The following is a 19,220-nucleotide window of genomic DNA, read 5'->3' as shown; positions in this document are numbered from 1 at the left end:
CTGACAATATTTGTGTATGAATATTTATGTGGGGGGGCATAAAACAGACACAGGATTATATGAGGTTTTACCTTTTTGTAAGTGCAGATTTGTATTTTATGTATATTAAAGCTATTTTTTATTTCAACATCTCTGCATCTTCTCTTTCTCTGAACCCAGGGGGAGCATGTGGGAAAAAAACAACAAGAAAAACACACTAAGTGCAGACAATAAAGTACAATGGTGAAACTTGTATTTAAAGCTTGGCTCTTATGTGCTGCCTACTCACAAGATGTCAGTAGGGTAAAAGCAGTGACAGGATAAGTGGAATCTGATGAGTCTTTCTGGACACAGACAGGAAGCAGCTAGGACTTGGATATTAGGTGCAAATGTACATGGAGAGATAAAGAAAAACCTCCATGGTGCAGATCAATGGTATAAAGGTAATTTTATGGAATACTAAAAAATGTGCACTTACAAGGTTAAAATACAATAATAGCTTAACAATTATCACTTAACAAGTGAATAGGAGTGTTAAAGATGGTTGCTGCAGCTCAACGCACCGCCGACGTCCCGAAGTTGCTGTGTCACAGACTTTCCGTGGTTCCCTCTCCACCATGCAGTGTGGGGATCACCTCCAGCAGTATCTCCGGCGCGACACATCACTTCCGGTAGGCACGATCAGCTCCATCGCGTCACTTCCGGTAGGCACGATCAGCTTTTTACAGTACGATGATATTGATTTTATTACATTAGATTTAAACTTATGCTCTCAAAGTGGTAGAAAACTGTGTCGCAATTCAAAGAAATACTTTAATTATGGCCCCTTGATTTGGGATTGTGTTATTGTAGAAATAAATGCCTCATAAGGCTACACATACTGCCGGCGACAGTGACGTCAGGCTGCGGTCGCAGGAAAAATCAAATTGTGATGACTTCCAGCGATCGTGATCAAGCCATCGCTCCGTCGTGTTGTGCTTACTATAAGTGCACGCGACAGCGGCAATGCATTTGTTTTGATGCGACGACGCGTCACTGTCGCCGGCATTACAGTATAAGTCATATGTAAAGAAGAGAGAAAATTTCCATAGAACAATAACGTATAAAATGTTTACTATAAAACATATAACAAGGACATTTGGAATTGCACTCATGAATTTCCACATAAAAATGCGCTGTGTGAACTTTATGGCCGTCAGCAGCCTTTATACTCTGGTTGGAGTGAATCCGGGATGAGCTGAGTCAGAGACCTGGTATATCCTCTGATCTGCCTGTGCTTTCCTTCTTGCAGCATCCCATATATGCTTGGTATCCGTGTTTACTTCCACGTCTGCCCAAACTGACGTCAGAGTGTAGTTACGTGTCCACGTAGGTCTGCCAGGATTTGCGTCCTCCGACACTCCCACAATGTAGTCAGACTCCGTCGGGCTCTCCTCTTGCCTCCTCCTTCATGCTGTAATGCCTGTATGCCCGCAGACCTGGCCAGTCCCCAGTACTGAGGTGGGTAAGGTTTTAACACGCACCCACAGCGGTGAGGGCGTGCCCGGAGTGTGGTATTACGTGGTCACAGGGGTCACAAGAAGCTATGCAGAGCAATGAGCTAGAGGACAGACAGGGATTATAAAGGAGGGAACACCAATAGGAGAGAGAGGAGGAGCAGGGGGTAGAGTGAGAGGTTGCAGAGATAGGTCAGAAGGAGAGAGGGAGGAGACAGGCAAATCAGACAGTGGTAGAGTGAGAGGTTGCAGAGATAGGTCAGGAGGAGAGAGGGAGAGACAGGCAAATCAGACAGTGAAATGGCTAGCACAGTATGAGGGGCGGAACAAGGGCTCAGAGAAGACCTACAAGAGGAGCGTGTGCGCGCACCTTCTGTAAGTGCTGGATGCGTGCGCACAAAGTGCGCCAGGGAGCGCGAGGATGGCAACAGGGCAGGGGGAGCAGCCGAAGGAGGTAACGTGGCAGGGGGAGCAGCCGAAGGAGGTAAGGTGGCAGGAACGGGAATAGAGAGGCGCCGCGAGCAAAGGGTGCCGCGGGGGGAACGGTGTTTGGGGGTAAGCGAGCACCTTGCAGGGGACACACATGCCGGCTGGAAGTGCATCAGAACAGGGCACAGAGGAACGGGTGCGGGAGGAGGAAGGGAGAGATGAACGAGGAGGGGAATGAGGAAGGTTAAGGGCAGGGAGAACAGGGGTGACGGGGACACATTGGGAAGCAGGAATCCCCTGAACCGTCACACATGCCCAGTACAGAGCACAATATGATTCACTCAGTTTCTCATCCCATCTAACATTCACGCAAGCGCATTTAACCCTACGAATTTCTCAAACTACTGTCCACTTCCTCAAGGGTATACTGGCACAAAGGCATCTCCTCCCTTTTATGGCTCCCACAGATGAGGTCACAGAATATTCAATTAACATTTATATGTCCAACAAACCCACTATTAAATAAAATCAATCCCCCCTCAATGGGTATGATAATCTCTATACCACCAATATATAATAGATATTCCTCCGATGTACAGAAATTATAACAGTTGATAGATCTTCAAATTGCAATACTAAATATAGCTTAAAGGTTCCATCATGGCCAATATTAGAGGACAGACAAGCATATTAATAATATGCAACACACAGTATGTTATCTATATCCGCGACCTGGTTCTTGTACAAAACTGTTTTGAACCAGTTAACTAACTTTTAGTGACCTTTAAGATGAATAGAGAGTAATCATTATAATCTGCCTAGTAACCAATGTTAGACTTTGAATGTAAAAAGTTTATATAAGCCTGCTTGGGAATGCCCTCTGGCTCAGTCTATTGTGACTTTCATGAATGATCATTCTGTATGCTGTAAGCAATAAATTACTTAATATGACAGACCTGTGTTTGCTCCTATCTTTGTGAGCGAGCAGAAAACCACAGTTTAGAATAAACACTTGTTCCTAGAATGGACATTTCATTAATTTCATGTACATTCTCCCTACGTACTGTATGAGCTTAATATGTACTGCAGACGTCATCCTATGTATGTACACAATGCTGAGGATAAACTCTGTGGACATATGTCTTTGTAAACAAAACTATTGTGCTTATATTTTGATCCTTAAGTATGTGAAAAAGGCAAAAACATTAGATATTGTACTTGGAAATCATTTATTTTATAATAAGCTATTAGCAATAAAACGTTATATTCTTATCAGGAATCCAACTGAACAGGAGACAGAAAAAAAAAAGCAACATTTCTTCAACAATTCCCCAGCCCCTGAATGCTATTTTGCAAACATTTGCTATTCCAATTAATATTTCAATTTTTTATGTTATAAGCAAACACATAAGTGCCCTCATATATTGATTTTTTCATTCAATACTGTAGGTATTGAGCACGAACAGAAGATAATAAATGTATTGATTATACAATTTTTTTATATTTGGACACTGTAAGTTGAGGAATCAAGTAATAATAAAAACATATTTTTAGTTTTCTCTCCTATGTAAGTATTAATCAGTCAGAATTAGGTCATTAAATCTCCCTCACCTTGCGCGCTATAATATACACAAGATGATCACAATCTACCAAATCACTGCCCTTTTTGCTGGGTAGCCCATCCATATTCTCAATGACGAACCCTGCATCCCTGAGAACCTCTCTTAAAAACTTCTCGTCACATGACAGGAAAAAGAACTTGTGCTCTCCAATCATATAATATGTCATATTAAATGCCCCAAAGAGTATCAGGTGACCCCCAATATTCAGTAGTGATGCAAATTTCCTCAGGTTGCTCCGGTAAGCTTCCTTGTCTCTGCTAATAACATGTAGGCACCAAAAGCTTATCACACAGTCCACTTGTGGCAAAATGACAGGCTCTAGAGGATTGTCTTTAGAAACATCCCATTTTACAACCTGTTTGACGGCTCTTCTTACTTTGTCTTCCTTTACCTGCCACCCCTCTCTGAAATTAAACACAAAATTCTAACATGAATATATTTTGCACAAAGTTATAAAATGCACATGGAAGCCCTTTTACAATGGAAGAATATTCAGTGTAAGGAAATGTGGATCTTTATCTAATTACTAGCTGAAGCATGTGCTATGTGTATCAGCAGATCTCAGCAATACATGTCCCCCATTATTCCCTTTTTCAAGGTCTGCAAAATCGGGTGCAAAAACTGCACCAGATTTATCAAGAAGAAATCACATTGATACAGTAACTGTAGTGCAGTTTCTAGTCCACTTCTCGCAGTCTAGAGACTTTGATAAATGACCCATTTTTACTCTGGTGATAGAATGCTCACCAAAAAATACCCACAAAGTAACAATCAATAACTACAACAATTAACCCCGGTGGAAATTGACAGACACTAATTATACTTTTTTCTAACACATTACATTTTTGGGTGTTTTCTAATTTATTTTCTGAGGCAAAACCTCAAAGAACAATCTAAACCTGAGAGAGACACTGGCATTTTCTTTTGTTTTACACTTTAATTCCTTGGCACATACAGGTGTTAATTGTCTTGTAATAAATTACTTGGAAATATGTTACCTGTTGCCTTCTAGTTCACAAAGAGCCTTTGCTGCAAATGACCAATCAGCAGCTCCTGGATCCTTTTTAAGCCATTTCTCAAATTCCTGGATATTGGGCTCAGTAAATTCTATCACAATAATCTCTTTGAAGAAATCACCGGCTGAGAAGAGATGATAAACTGTTGGGCCAGTGGAGATATCAATCAATGTGTCGCCTCTCACACGCCCTGCACCAGCAGATAGAAAGAATAAAATACACTTTCATCATATTTAACAAGCTTTTATGGTATTGGGGAAAAAATAAACTTCCCAGGCCATCCACCCAATAATATAAAAAATAATACATTTAAATGCAGCAGGGTATAAGAATATGAGGATATACAGTATATCTAAAGTACGCATTATCTGTTTTACATTTTATCTCTCTGAAAGCATCTTCCTGTACTGTGTTGCTAATTATTTCATTTGGAAAACACACGTCTTTATACGTAGCCCACTTGGTATGTAGCTATGTAATGTGAAGACGGGACATGAGGCAAACCCCACATGGAGAGATCATTGGCTTGACTATTAATTATTAGTTAATTAAACACAAAACAAGTTATGGTGGGTAAAAAAATGCCAAAAACCCTCCACAGTACAGTGTTCAGCAAATAAAAATATCACTTGTGAGCACAGTCACATCTCTCAGACAGGTCTGCAATCCTGCCCTTTCCCATTAGCTCTTAGCATACAGTGCTTCTACTACAGCCAGGGATTCTGGGTAATTACATGAAAATGAGCACACAGTGTGTCACTTTCTGCTTCTTGTCCATTGTAACATCGACATCTTTTAGATGAGGTTTAAAAAAGACATCAAGTTCAATCTACTGTATGCTAAATTTAGACAATAGATACTATTGGGGTCATGCACTAAGCAGTGATAAGTGCTTTTAAGTGAGATACATGCCTTTATAGCGTGATACTGCCTGTTGTGAGATTCACAAAGCAGTGATAACACTGCAGTATCGTGCTATAATGGCATTTCTTCCCACTTAAAAGCACTTATCACTGCTTTGTGAATATCATAGCAGACAGTATCTCACTATAAAGGCATTTATCTCACTTAAAAGACTTATCACTGTTTTGTGAATCTCACAGCAGGGAATATCACGCTATAATGGCTTTTTATCTCACTTAGAAGCACTTATCACTGCTTAGTGCATGACCCCCTATATCCTATATCTGTACTTACTTATTGATCCAGAGGAAGGCAAACAAAAAACCCCAGTGACATATCATCCAATGATATCTTATAAGGACAAAAAATAAATTCCTTTCCGACTCTAAGAAAGAATTGGCAATCAGATTACTCCCTGGATCAACATCCTTCCCATGTTTCCTTATTTGGTATATCCCTTTATACCTTTGATTTCTAAAAATATGTCCAACCTTTTTTTGAACATATCTATTGTATCTGTTATCTTATCTTATATCTATTGTATCTGCCATCACAGTCCCCGTGGGTAATGAATTCCACATTTTAACTGCCCTTACTGTAAAGAACCATTTCCTTTGTTTGCTGGTGAAATCCCCTCCAAATTTAAGGGATGATTCTGAGTCTTTTGTATGGTCCTTGGGATAAACAAAAAAAAACAGATATCCAATGATATCTCATAAGGGGAAAATAAATTCCTTCCTGACTGCAAAAATTGGCAATCGGATTAATCCCTGGATCAACATCCTTCCCATGTATACTTATTTGGTATATCCCTGTATACCTTTCCTTTCTAAAAAGATGTCCAACTGTTTTTTAAACAAAGCTATTGTATCTGCATGGGTCTCCATGGGTAATTAATTCCACATTTTAACTGCCCTTACTGTGAAGAACCCTTTCCTTTGTTGCTGGTGAAATCGCCTTTCCTCCACACTTAAGTGATGGCCTCGAGTCCTTTGTAGTGCACGTGGGATGAATAGTTATTTTCAAAGCTCCTTGTATTGTCCCCGAATATATTTGTATATAGTTATCATATCACCTCTTAGACGCCTCTTTTCAATTGTAAATAAATCTAATTTAGCTAGCCTCTCCTCATAAGTTAGATTGTTCACCCCATTTATTAATTTGGTGGCTCTTCACTGCACTCTCTCTAGTTCTATAATGTATTTTCTAAGAAGTGGTGCCAAAAATTGTACTCCATATCCAAGGTGTGGTCTTACAAATAATAGTGTGATGTTGTTACTGGCTATACTGGTACTTGGTATAACAAGACACAAAACATGTTATGGTGGGTAATAAAGTGACAAAAACCATTCACCATACAGTGCACAGCACATATAAAATCACCTGTTAATTAAATAACTGAGTAAATACATTTTTATATTAGTGTAATTAATATGCGTTCTTTTTCTGTATCTAAAATATCAGTTGTCTCCACAAATTCATTCTATTAAAGCAATACATATACAAACCTGAAGAGAACATTTCATGCAATTTTTTCAAAGGGAATACCACGCATTCATCGATTAAGGGAAAATTTTCATCACAGAAGTAGGTATCTACAACTCCTTTTGGATCAAATTCTTCATCATGATAATGTTTGTGGAGACTGGAATCCATTGCAAATGTTTGGTGCAATCTTTCTGATGTGATGTTGGGTACGTCTTGTACATAGTTTTAAGTCCTTTTAACAATCAAATACAACGCCTCCCAAATCATATGAACAAATATTAACATTGGATCATACTGAGCACAAGGATTCTTATTGCATATATTGACCCTTCTAATATTGTACAATATTCTATTTCTTATTAATTTGTTGGCTTTCTGCTAGTTGAGAAAACACGTCATCTCATGATTCTTATAATGTTGTATAGTTTACTTAAAAGAAAAAGAAACAGCATTTCTCAGTGTGAGTACGACAAATGTTAATTAAGACTTTGTTGAGCTGAAGTGTGTTAAATACACTACATCCTGAATACATAATAACCCCAGGAGTGTAATTACATCATGCAGATGGCACATCATGGGATGAATCTTCTGAGCGCTGTAAATATTGGGAACACACAGAAGTACATTAAAAGTCTGTCACAAGTTACACAATCCCACCATCATACTCTGTGCATTTCTTACCCATCTGATTCATCATTCAGGTCTAACATTATACATTACACATTGTTCATGCAAAAACCTACACACAAATTCTCTGATTTTGGTAACTAAACATTTTCCATTGAAGGGATCCACAGCCCATTTATTAAAACTGGCTCAAGTCCTTGAAAATAAACCCCTGTAACCAGGAAGACTACTATGTATGTATGTAACCCCTCCTTGTCCAGCTCCTACAGAGTGTTACTGTGAGGTAGTGTACAGAGCTGATATACTAGTTTCTCCGTTTTGCTGCATGACATCCTGAGCCGGTCCCTGTCCTGAGATTTCGACAATTGTTTACGCGAGTTATCCGTGATTTAACCTGGGTTAACAGTGACCAGAAGGCGGCCAGAAATTTGTCGTTGTCTGCAATTCCTGCCAGGAACTTAAGTCTGCGATCCGAGTTTGTGTCTTAAAAATCGAATTTTGTGGAAACAAAACACGATTCCATCGATAGACAAGATTCAAAACAGAATTTGGTCCGTCTGCCAAATGGAGAAATTGACAAGTTTGGTCAATGACACTGGCTCAAATTTCCAAAAAGTCTGGTTTCCGTGACTGGCGCAAACCGACATCACGGGGGTGAGCAATGCCACCATTTGGCTGTGATAGTGAAAGGTGAGTTCTTTCAACGAATGGCAGTAATCGCAACACAGGATGGACATGACTGATAGGGACAATTGCATCCTCAGATCAAGTGGTTAACAAGGGCGCACTAGGAGTTCGAGAGGTCTGGAAAAGCAGTGGCAGCGGCAGTAGCTGTGGCTGCGGGGGGCCCCCCCTTCTGCATCCCCCCTCCTCCCCTCTCTCCCCTAATGTTTCCCCCCCCCCCACTGAGTCTTTGTGTAAGTGTGTTCATGTGTAAATTGAAGTGGAAGTAAATACAGCAAAGATGTTGACACATGTTATACTATGCTTTATAACTGCTGTATGTCTGAAAACTGAATAAAACATAAAGTTGAAACAAAAAAAAAATCGAATTTTAAAGTCCACACAGACCTGTTGGCTTTTAATGGCTTTAATGACCTGACCCATAAGTCCTCATTTAAGAGATGCTTTTGCAGCTGATCAGCAAAGATAGGAAGAGAAAGCTTGAAGAACATAAAAGCACGGGTTCTCAATTGCAGTCTGCAAGAGCCCCCCAGGGTTATCCCTGCTTCAGTACAGGTGACGCAACCTGTCCTGTCCCTTATTCCGGATCATGTGTGCACAATCCGATATCACACAGATTTTTTTTTACTATATCGTATAATTGAAACACACGTGTGTCACTGTGGAAACTGGTTGAAATCTATGTGTACAGTATGTGTACTCTATGTGACATGATGCCAGCCAGCAGCTAGGGGTGTGTGACCCTTACTATGTACTGTATGTGACATGATGCCAGCAGCTGGAGGAGGGTGTGTACAGAATGTGGCATGATGCCAGTGTGTACACAGTACTGTACATTAAATGACAGATGTTCACAGGGTGCAGTACAGTAGGTTACCACATTGACACTCAATGTTTTTATAGCCTTACTGTTTATCCTAACGCACTTTAATGTAATGCATATTTATACTGTTTCAACACAAATGACGTCGTACTTTATGTACAGTACTACTGTAAGTTTATTTAATTTACTGGTAAAGAGTAAAACGTGAACAGACCAAAAGGTATTTATAAAGAATCAAATGTTTATTTTCACGAAATAATCAAATAAAAAAGAATAATAGAAAAATACAAGTCGTCTATTCTTTCAAGTTACTAATCTTCTTTTATTATTTTTCTTTTTTGAACCGGCTATAAATATCAAAACTGGATACTAATAATGACAAATGTAATATATCCTTAATTACAAACTTTAACTCAATGACAAATAAAATAGAAGGAATTATTAAAAAAACATTGGGCCATACTCTACAATGACCCGATTTTGGGGGCGCATATCTCAAGAATTCCCAAATTCATTTATAGAAGAGCGAGGAATTTAAAAAGTCTTCTATCCCCCAGTGATATTAATATCAATGAAAAATATGATGGTGGTAACATGTGGTTAAAAACTAAACCTGTGGGAAACTTCCAATGTGGAAAGTGTTCTGTATGTAAATATTTACATCCTGATAGAAAAACTTTTAGGTCATTTTCTAATGGGGAAGTGTTTGATGTTACCGATTTTATTTACAGTAATTCTGACCATATAGTCTATTTATTAGGCCACACTAAAAGTAGTTTCAAAGTGCGGGTTCAAGAGCATGTATGCAATATTAGGAATGGTTTTGCCAAACATAGACTCTCTAGGCATTTTGAAGTATACCATAATAGAGATCACTCCACACTTACTGTCAAGGGCATTAAATATGTCCTGAGAAATAGAAGGTAGGGTGACAGAGTGAAAGAACTTTCAATGCAAGAGACCTTCTGGATATATAAACTCAATACTTTGCATCCAGGGGGTCTCAATGAAGACATTGATATTTGGTCTCTTTATTAAATTGTGATATGATAATAATATTTCCTCCATCACCTTGGGGTTATAAATTCCCCTTGATTTAATACTGTAAAGATAATTTATATCAAGGGGACTTGTGAACAGATTCACACACATCTCCTATTCCTCTTGTGCTTTGTTTTCATGTTTCTGTGCTCTGCAATTTGTTATCATTGTGAGTTTCAACTCAAATTGTGTTTGTGTTTTTAACTTCTATTTCTTTTCCATTTTAGCACATCCAGCACTATGTGTGCCTTATCGGGCATCGCATAAATGTAATGTGCTAATTTAACTAATATGTATTATCTTTTGATTAAAGTTTAATGCAGTTTTTACGGCGGAATGTTATAAATGTTGTCAGTGGTGCTGACTCCTCCCCGCTCCTCCTATGAGTGGCCGGATGACCCAAGTCACGGTCCAATCCGGAGTGAGTGAGGGGTATTTCAATGCCACTAACTTTATTGACAATTATTTCCCTGATGAAGAAACCACTCCAGGTTTCGAAATGCGTTGGAAGGACACTTTGGATCTCAGTGATCATAAGACATTCCGTTCCTCCCTGTTGCTGCCGGAACCCGAGACCTGTGAGAACTGGGACGCGTGGCATACTATACACTAAGTCGCAGCGTTGTGACGTCATTGACGGCCGGACTGTGTAATGGCGGGAGATTGATCCACAGAGTACTGCAGCCATTACACTACCTCCACGAACTGGTTCTTTTCGATCAACCAGCAGCACAATTGTACTTTTTGGGATACCCTAACTAGCAGCCATTCCACGGACCTACCCTTGGTACTATCCTTAGGCAACAGTGTGATGATTTTGGACCTGCCATACCTGTGGGCACACCAGATGACACCTTGCTGGAGAGACCTGGCCCTGCTGGTTTGTACTTTGGTAACAATATCCCTTGAATTGCTGTTTTAACGCCTCTTTGATGTACGCAGACTACCTACCGTGTATTGTGTTACTCCAATAATATTTTATTTAATGCAGTATGAGCGTTGTGCGCGTTTTTTTCTGTTTTTCTCTGGGTGGCTGACTGCTTGGGTGGGTGACAGCAGACAGACTCTGTCGGGCTCTCTTCTCGCCTCCTCATTCATGGCCAGTGCAGAGCGCAATATTATACGCTCAGTTCCTCTGCCCAGCTCACAATCGGGTATGCACATTTAATCCTACGCGTTTCTCAGATGACTGTCCACTTCCTCAGGGGTATACTGGCACGCAGGCATCTCCTCCCTTTTATGGCTCCCACAGATGATGTCACAGGGTATTCAATATACAAATATATGTCAAACAAATCCACTTTTAGTTAAAATCAATCCCTCATCAATGGGTAGAAGATAATCTCTATACCACCAGTATATAGTAGATATTCCTCCGATATACAGAAATTATAACAGTTGATAGATCTTTAAATTGCAACACTAAATATAGCTCAAAGGTTCCATCATGACCAATATTAGAGGACAGACAAGCATATTAATAATATGCAACATACAGTACAATATGTTATCTATACCCGCTACATGGTTCTTGTACAGAGCTGTTTGGAGCCAGTTAACTAGCTTTTAGTGACCTTTAAGATGATAGACTTAGAATAGAGAGTAGTCATTATAATCTGCCTGGTAACCAATCTTAGACTATGAATGTGAAAAGTGTATGTACTGTAAGCCTTTCACAGGGCAGGTATTTACACATTTAAAACTGGGATCTTATCATTGAGCAAAGCCAATAAGTAAAATAAATTGTAATTTATTCCATAGAAAAAGGCAAACACACATTGAATTACAATAGACTGAAAAAGATACACTTACTGGAAGTCTGGGGTTCACAAACTGACTTTCCTGGTTAAAATAAAGTCTTAATAGTGTGTTGGTTGACTGGGATTTAGACCAAAATGTTCTGGAGTCAGAATCGGCATGAAGCTGCAGCAGCTCCCACACTTTCCAATCCAAATGGTACTGAAAGTGTGACTTAGAAGCTTTTCAGATTAAAGCCCTGCAGCTGTTTCCTTGTAATCTCAGCAAGGTGTCTTTGGGTCCGGTCTGACCCATTTTGCCCTTATGGCAAATTGGACTTCTGAAATCACTTGGCACAAAACATTGAATCACATCGAATCACTGGGGAAAAAAACTCTCTTATAAATTTCTGGGGAATCTGCCAAATCTGAGCTGTCAGAGTTTTTAAAACTTCTGGTATTCATTCCCAGAAACCCTGCAGCCCAATCAAAAAACCCTAGCAATTTCCCTAGCAACCAATCTGAGGCCACTAGATGGGGTTTCCCAAACACGTGAGTTTTCCCAGGGGCAGGTAAAATATTCTTCTCTGCCCCTTTGCCCCCCATGGTGTGAGGCTCCGCTCTGTGTGGACCACATGGACCCTTTGAGCTGAGGATGTTAGTGCTCCACTTAGCCCTTCCTTGCTAAATGATTCACACCTCTAGCCATCTGGTGTCCCTTTCATCTGGGACCAAGGGTTAGACCCACCAGCACCAACGCCCAGGTGACTAGGAGAGGGAAGACCCTGCTTTGTTTTATGGACACACTATATAAAATTTTAAAACATACCAGCTTTAATAACCTATACTTTAATATTCTTCATTATTAAAATGTGCTAAGTTTATTTGGGGTGTTAGAGTGAAACCTGTAACAGTGTTTTTTCTCCCACTAGTCATATCTCTGACCCTCAATAGATAAACTTCTTATTTTAATAAAACCCTCTCAGATTTATTTTTGGGCTGGAGTAAACCCTTTATCCCTGAGTGAGGGTGACCTGGGTAAGAACTGGACAGCCCCTTCTGTTTATATTAGGGACCCCTTGACTGTTTCAGTTACCCTTTTCCTCCCTGTGCCTCATTTTACCTGTTCTTGTCAGTGCTGAAGCAGGACTTCCTAGGGGTGAGTTGCAAGAATGGTTGAACTCTGAGGACATATGTCTTTGCAAACAAAACGATTACAGGGCGGCCGCCTTTAACCTCCTGCGGCCGTTTCCCAGCGATTTTTTTAATCGCGGGCAGATGCGGCATGTTTTCGGACGTTTTGGGCGCCTCGGGCGCTTTCAATGTTAAGAGCCATTAGCGCTGTCTGGTCAATGCGGCTGACGCACGGGAAACTCCGTGACAAACGGAGAACATCCCAAAATTTTTACGGTTATGTAGGAGGATAAAAGGGGCTGCGGCTGTATGATGATATTTTGATCCTTAAGAATGTGAAAAAGGCAAGGACATTAGATATTGTACTTCGAAATCATATATTTTTCTAATAAGCTATTTGCAATAAAACTTTATATTCTTAGCAGGAATCCAACTGAACAGGAGACAGAAAAAATAAAGCAACATTTCCTCAACAATTCCCCAGCCCCTGAATTCACTTTTGCAAACATTTGCTATTCCAATTAATATTTCAATTTTTTATGTTATAAGCAAACACATAAGTGCCCTCATACATTGATTTTTTTCATTTAATAGGTATTGTGCACTAACAGAAGAAATTATATGTATTGATTATACAATTTTTGAATATTTGGAAAGGTCCCGTTAGACACTGTAAGTTGAGGAATCAGGTAATAATAAATACATATTTTTAGTTTTCTCTCCTATGTAAGTATTAATCAGTCAGGATTTGGTCATTAAACCTCCTTCACCTTGCGCGCTATAATATACACAAGATGATCACAATCTACCAAATCACTGCCCTTTCTGCTGGGTAGCCCATCCATATTCTCAATGACGTACCCTGCATCCCCGAGAGCCTCTCTTAAAAACTTCTCGTCACATGACAGGAAGAAGAACCTGTGCTCACCAATCTTATAATATGTCATAGTAAATGCCCCAAAGAGTATCAGGTGACCCCCAATATTCAGTAGTGATGCAAATGTTCTCAGGTTGCTCCGGTAAGCTTCCTTGTCTCTGCTAATAACATGTAGGCACCAAAAGCTAATCACACAGTCCACTTGTGGCAAGACAACAGGGTCTAGAGGATTGTCTTTAAAAACGTCCCATTTAACAACCTGTTTGACGACTCTTCTTACTTTGTCTTCCTTTCCCTGCCATTCCTCTCTGAATTTAAACACAAAATACTATTATTAGTGTCTGAATACATATATACTGTATGTGAAAGTAAAATGATTACTATAGAGATGAGCTAAATATGTCACACAAAGTTATTAAATGCACATGAAAGCCCTTTCGCAATGGGAGAAAATTCAGTGTAAGGAAGTTTGGACCTTTATCTCACTACTAGCTGAAGCATGTGCTATTTGTATCTGCAGATCTCAGCAATACATGTCCCCCATTATTCCTTTATATGGATCACCTTAGCTCCCATAACTCCCATGACATGGACATTGCAGCTTTCTGTAGGAATAACCTGTGTTACTTTAGACCAAGAATGAAAGTGTAAATTATTGGAGTCACTCACAGACTGCTGGTGCTGCAGCAAATTTAGCATTACAGGGTCTATTCCAAAGTCTGCAAAATAGGGACAAAACCTGTGCAAAAACTGCACCAGATTTATCATAGAAGAAATCCCATTGAAAACTGTAGTGCAATTTCTTGTTCACCTCTCGCAGTTTAGAGACTTTGATAAACAACAATTCTTGACTCTGGTGCTATATTTATTACTATACAATACTCACACAAGTAACAATAAATAACTACAATTATCCACAGTGGAAAATGCCTAATTACCATACCCAAGGTCAGCAAAATTAGGACAAAACCAGTGCAAAAACTGCACCAGATTTATCAAGAAGAAATCACATTGATAACTGTAGTGCAGTTTCTTCTCCACCTCCCGCTGTCTAGGGACTTTGATAAATGACCCATTTTTACTCTGGTGATAGAATGCTCACCAAAAAATACCCACAAAGTAACAATCAATAACTACAACCATTAGCCCCGGTGGAAATTGACAGACACTGTAATGTACTTTTTTCTAACACATTACATTTTTGGGTGTTTTCTAATATATTTTCAGAGGCAAAACCTCAAAGACCAATCTAAACCTCAGAGAGACCCCAGCATTTTACACTTTAATTTATTGGCACATACAGGTGTTATTTGTCTTGTAATAAAGTACTGGGAGATATGTTACCTGTTGCCTTCTAGTTCACAAAGAGCCTTTGCTGCATATGACCAATCAGCAGCTCCTGGGTCCTTTTTAAGCCATTTCTCAAATTCCTGGATATTGGGCTCAGTAAATTCTATCACAATAATCTCTTTGAAGATATCACTGGCTGAGAAGAGATGAAAAACTGTTGAGCCCAAGGAGATATCAATCAATGTGTCTCCTCTCACACGACCTGCACCAAAAGTAAGACAAAATAAAATATATTTTCGTTATATTCAACAAGCATTTTAGTTATTGAATAAAATAATGATTAAAACTTCCAAGGCCATTAACCCAATACAATAAAAAAGAATAAATTTAAATGCAGCAGTGTATAAGAATATGAGTATGTACCGTATATCTAAATGATGGATTGCCTGTGTTACATTTTATCTCACTGAAAGCAACTTACTGTACAATATGTTGCTAATTATTTAATTTTGATAACACACAATTTTGTACGTAGCCCTCTTGGTATTTAGCTATGATATGTGAAGATGGGACAGGAGGCAAACCCGACATAGAGAGATCATTGGCTTGACTATTAATTATTAGTTAAATAAACACAAAACAAGTTACAGTATGGTGGGTAAAAAAATGCCAAAAACCCTCCACCGTACAGTGTTCATCAAATAAAAATATCACTTGTGAGCACAGTCACATCTCTCAGATAGGTCTACAATCCTGCCCCTCCCCATTATTTCTTAGCATACAGTGCTTCTACTGCAACCAGGGATTCTGGGTAATTACATTAGAATGAGCACACAGTGGGGGGTATGCACTAAGCTGTGATAAGTGGTTTTAAGATCGATAAGTGCTTAAAGAACGTGATATTGCGCTCAGCGCCATTCACTAAGCTGTAATAACAGGGAGTTGACGTTCTTAAACTGTCTTTTTTCAAGAAAATTTTCTAAGTCCCAAAAAGCTTGTCGACCAGCTAATCGCGCCGATTTCTGCCAGTCTTCACGTATCTCAATGCTGTGATAAGTGATTGTGCTTTAAAAACACGAAAGAAAAAACACGCCAGGCAACGGCAGTCGCAAAAGGAGCTGGACTTAAAAAAATGTTCTTGTTTACCTTTTTGCAGGCACACCATCCATACAACAGGCTGGCGGGTGTCCCCGGGTGATCCCCGCAGGACTCTGGAGGTCCCCGTGGGTGTCCGGGGGTTCCTGCGGGAGTCCCCAGGTGATCCCTGCTGGTGTCCAGGGATGTCCGCGGGTGTCCCCGCAGGTGTCCGGGGGATGTCCCGGGGTGTCTGCGGGTGTCTGAGATTCCCCGCGGGTGTCCGGGGGTTCTCGCAGTCCCAAAAAATAAAAAAATACTTGTAAAAAAATACAGCCCCCTCCCCCTCGCTCCCTAACACATACTACTGTAATGGGCAAAATTACTATTATCCACATATGTATAATAGTGCATTTGCCCATTTAAAATACATTCATCACAATAAATAAAATAAATACATCTTGCACTCAGCTCTGCCAGGCACCCACAAAGAAGGCCGTCCTCATCCTCATCACCGTCACTGCCGTCGGGTGCTGAAAAACATACACAAGAATTAAAAGAGCAAATCTAATGTCCCCTAACCCCTTAATTACCTTAGCAGTTATTAACCGCTATAGTAAATAAGGGGTTAACCCACCCTCACCCATTACCGACATGTGCTGTGTGTGATGATTGGGCTGTCCATTCTAACAAGCTCCAGACTCTCCTTGATTGTTAAAGGCTTTGTATTTTATTTTTATTACATATTTTATTGATCTAACACTTTTAGGAATACAAGTTTGTGTTACCTTAAAACCTTATTAGTGTACTTTTTACAATATGAATCTCAAGTTTTTATATACCCTCAGGGACAATTGCCCCCAATAAACATAGCAATATTCAAAACACACCCTCACTATTAATAAAAATGACATTAATGCAGATTCATTACCATAGCGGCTATCTGCTACGGTAATGAATTATTGTTTATTGATATGTGTGTTTTGAGACTAGTGTTGATGAGCAGGGGGTCTCCTTAGCTGAACCGCATTAGTTTGAGGTCCGGCGACCCCCTATTTCCTGAGATACCGGCCTCGTTATGGGATGCCGTATCCCTGTACTTTGAGATGTCCCGATCACGTGACCGGGGGATTTAAATTCTGCAGGGGGATAACGGCATACCATAATGGGGCCTGTGTCTCAGGAAGTAGGGGGTCCCCGGACCTCAAACCAATGAGGTTCAGCTCAGGAGACCCCCTGCTCATCTACATTATTATTATTAAAATTAATAATTTTACTGTATGATCGCCTGTAACACCTGTGCATGGAGTGTTACAAAAGTTTCTTCTTCAGAAAATCAGGAATCAGTTTCAGTTCAAATATATCAGCAGTTTATTCTTCAATCAGCTTTCATTCTTCAATAAGCTTTTATATAGCAAAGATACATACATACTCTTATTTGTCAGTTCAAAATTAAGAAGGGTAGTAATTTAAACTATGTTACCCATGGTTCTTATACTTTTCTGAACAAAGAACTCATCAATCAATGTCTCCTTCTCTCCTGATTAAACACACTGATTTCCCCAGGAAGAGAAACCCCTAAGGATCTCAATGCTGGCAGGGATATAATATATCACAGAACAGACAGGAAACCAAAACACAGACATTGATAGCTAAAGAATGTTTACACAATTAGAACCATCTGTGAACCCAATGTCCATGCTCACCATGAGCCTTTCATGAAAGCAGCATGTTGAACTGATAACATGTTAACCTGTTGGGTGCTGAATATATATATAATACATGTGTATATACTGTGTATTTTGCTATTCTACTTTAATATAGAAAATAGATAACTAAACTAATTTCATCAAGCCCCTCTTTTATACTGTAAGTATCATTTTTTTATAAGCTGATCTTGTAATTAAAAAATTAAACTTAAATTCAGCATGGGTTTTATCTGCATTCAATTTCCCCATTCTTCTAAACAGAATCACACAACATATAATAAGTATGAAAATTAAAATAGCAATTACCAACAGAGGATGGGTCATCCAGTGTATTATTCCTTGGGCAAGAGAAGGCTTTTTCCCAAACCATCTCTGTCACCAGGATGTATTCTCTTCACTATAGTCCATTTTTATCGTAGTTAATTTCCCATTAACAATCTCTAACTGCATAAGTAAAGTATGAGATAATTTTGATAATTCTGTGATTATCTGTTGTAATTTTGTATGATTTCTTAATTCATCATAGAATTCTTCCCCATATCCCAATATCACTGAATGTATATACTTCTGGTAATATGTCAATGTGAAATTTACAGTAATAGGTATCATTGGTTTTACTGAATACATAACACCATTATGATTATACGTTTTAACTTCAATAACAGACCTCTTAGTACAGTAATTTCCCCGGATGCATCCTGGCACGAAGAGAGGCGATCAGCACGAGGGAGAGAAAAGAAGTCCGCCGGCTGAGGTCCTAGAGTGCTGAGATTGCTTGTTTCCTCAGCCATTTAACATTTAAAGCAACATCGCCCATCTTTCTGTTGTGTGCCTTGGGAGTGCAGAGCCAGCCTGGAAGCGCTGATGGGACAGGGCTGAGGAGGAATACTGACTTATTCTTTATGCTGAGTCTGGGGTGGATTCGGAGGACCCACCCGGGATCGAGGATATGGAGCTAAGTTATGCCGACCAGAAGATTTGACCGTAAGGAAGCCCTGCAGAAGCGGTGGTGGGCAGGGTATGCAGCACAAAGGTTCCCTCTACTATAAACACATGTGGCAACCCATCATTGTGGCGGTACACGAAGTAGCCGCATATCAGAGGTGGGCGGAAAACAGGGGTTTCCTTGGCTGGGGAGGGGGTTGCGCGAATTCCACCCTCCCGAAGAGGGGACCCAATGTGGCAGCAGCAGAGGCCAGACTGGATTTGGCCCTGGGGACTTGGACATGCGGGGTAGAGGGTTAGGAAGGGAAGGGGAGAGGCCGCTACATAAAATGGAGGATCTATACATG

The 19,220-nt window shown here is 39.8% G+C and overlaps 2 protein-coding genes across 2 annotated transcripts; both read right to left on the bottom strand.

Moving 5' to 3' along the window:
• Positions 1–3,231: 3,231 nt before the first annotated feature.
• Positions 3,232–7,114, bottom strand: LOC142496427 (indolethylamine N-methyltransferase-like). The gene is made up of 3 exons (XM_075603123.1): positions 6,954–7,114; positions 4,525–4,732; positions 3,232–3,930 (listed from the first exon to the last, which is right to left on the bottom strand). Exons 1-3 carry the CDS (start codon positions 7,099–7,101, stop codon positions 3,501–3,503), a joined length of 786 nt encoding a protein of 261 aa, XP_075459238.1. The 5' UTR covers positions 7,102–7,114; the 3' UTR covers positions 3,232–3,500.
• A 4,817-nt stretch (positions 7,115–11,931) lies between these two features.
• LOC142496426 (nicotinamide N-methyltransferase-like) lies at positions 11,932–18,769 on the bottom strand. The gene is made up of 5 exons (XM_075603122.1): positions 18,596–18,769; positions 16,678–16,752; positions 16,292–16,511; positions 15,200–15,407; positions 11,932–14,163 (listed from the first exon to the last, which is right to left on the bottom strand). Exons 3-5 carry the CDS (start codon positions 16,308–16,310, stop codon positions 13,734–13,736), a joined length of 657 nt encoding a protein of 218 aa, XP_075459237.1. The 5' UTR covers positions 16,311–16,511; positions 16,678–16,752; positions 18,596–18,769; the 3' UTR covers positions 11,932–13,733.
• Between the last annotated feature and the right edge of the window lie 451 nt (positions 18,770–19,220).

Source organism: Ascaphus truei, chromosome 6 (assembly GCF_040206685.1).
Source record: "Ascaphus truei isolate aAscTru1 chromosome 6, aAscTru1.hap1, whole genome shotgun sequence".
Classification (NCBI taxonomy): Eukaryota; Metazoa; Chordata; class Amphibia; order Anura; family Ascaphidae; genus Ascaphus; species Ascaphus truei.
This window is presented reverse-complemented; position numbering and strand designations above follow the sequence as displayed.

What these genes read in the sequence shown, in the direction of transcription:
- LOC142496427 (XM_075603123.1), bottom strand. Translation starts at nt 7,101, where the DNA reads ATGGATTCCAGTCTCCACAAACATTATCATGATGAAGAATTTGATCCA. An exon ending in GCATGAAATGTTCTCTTCAG is followed by an intron (nt 4,733 to 6,953) that starts GTTTGTATATGT and finishes CTGCTGGTGCAG; the next exon opens with GGCGTGTGAGAGGCGACACA. An exon ending in TGTGAACTAGAAGGCAACAG is followed by an intron (nt 3,931 to 4,524) that starts GTAACATATTTC and finishes GTTTAATTTCAG; the next exon opens with AGAGGGGTGGCAGGTAAAGG.
- LOC142496426 (XM_075603122.1), bottom strand. An exon ending in TGTGAACTAGAAGGCAACAG is followed by an intron (nt 14,164 to 15,199) that starts GTAACATATCTC and finishes GTTTAAATTCAG; the next exon opens with AGAGGAATGGCAGGGAAAGG.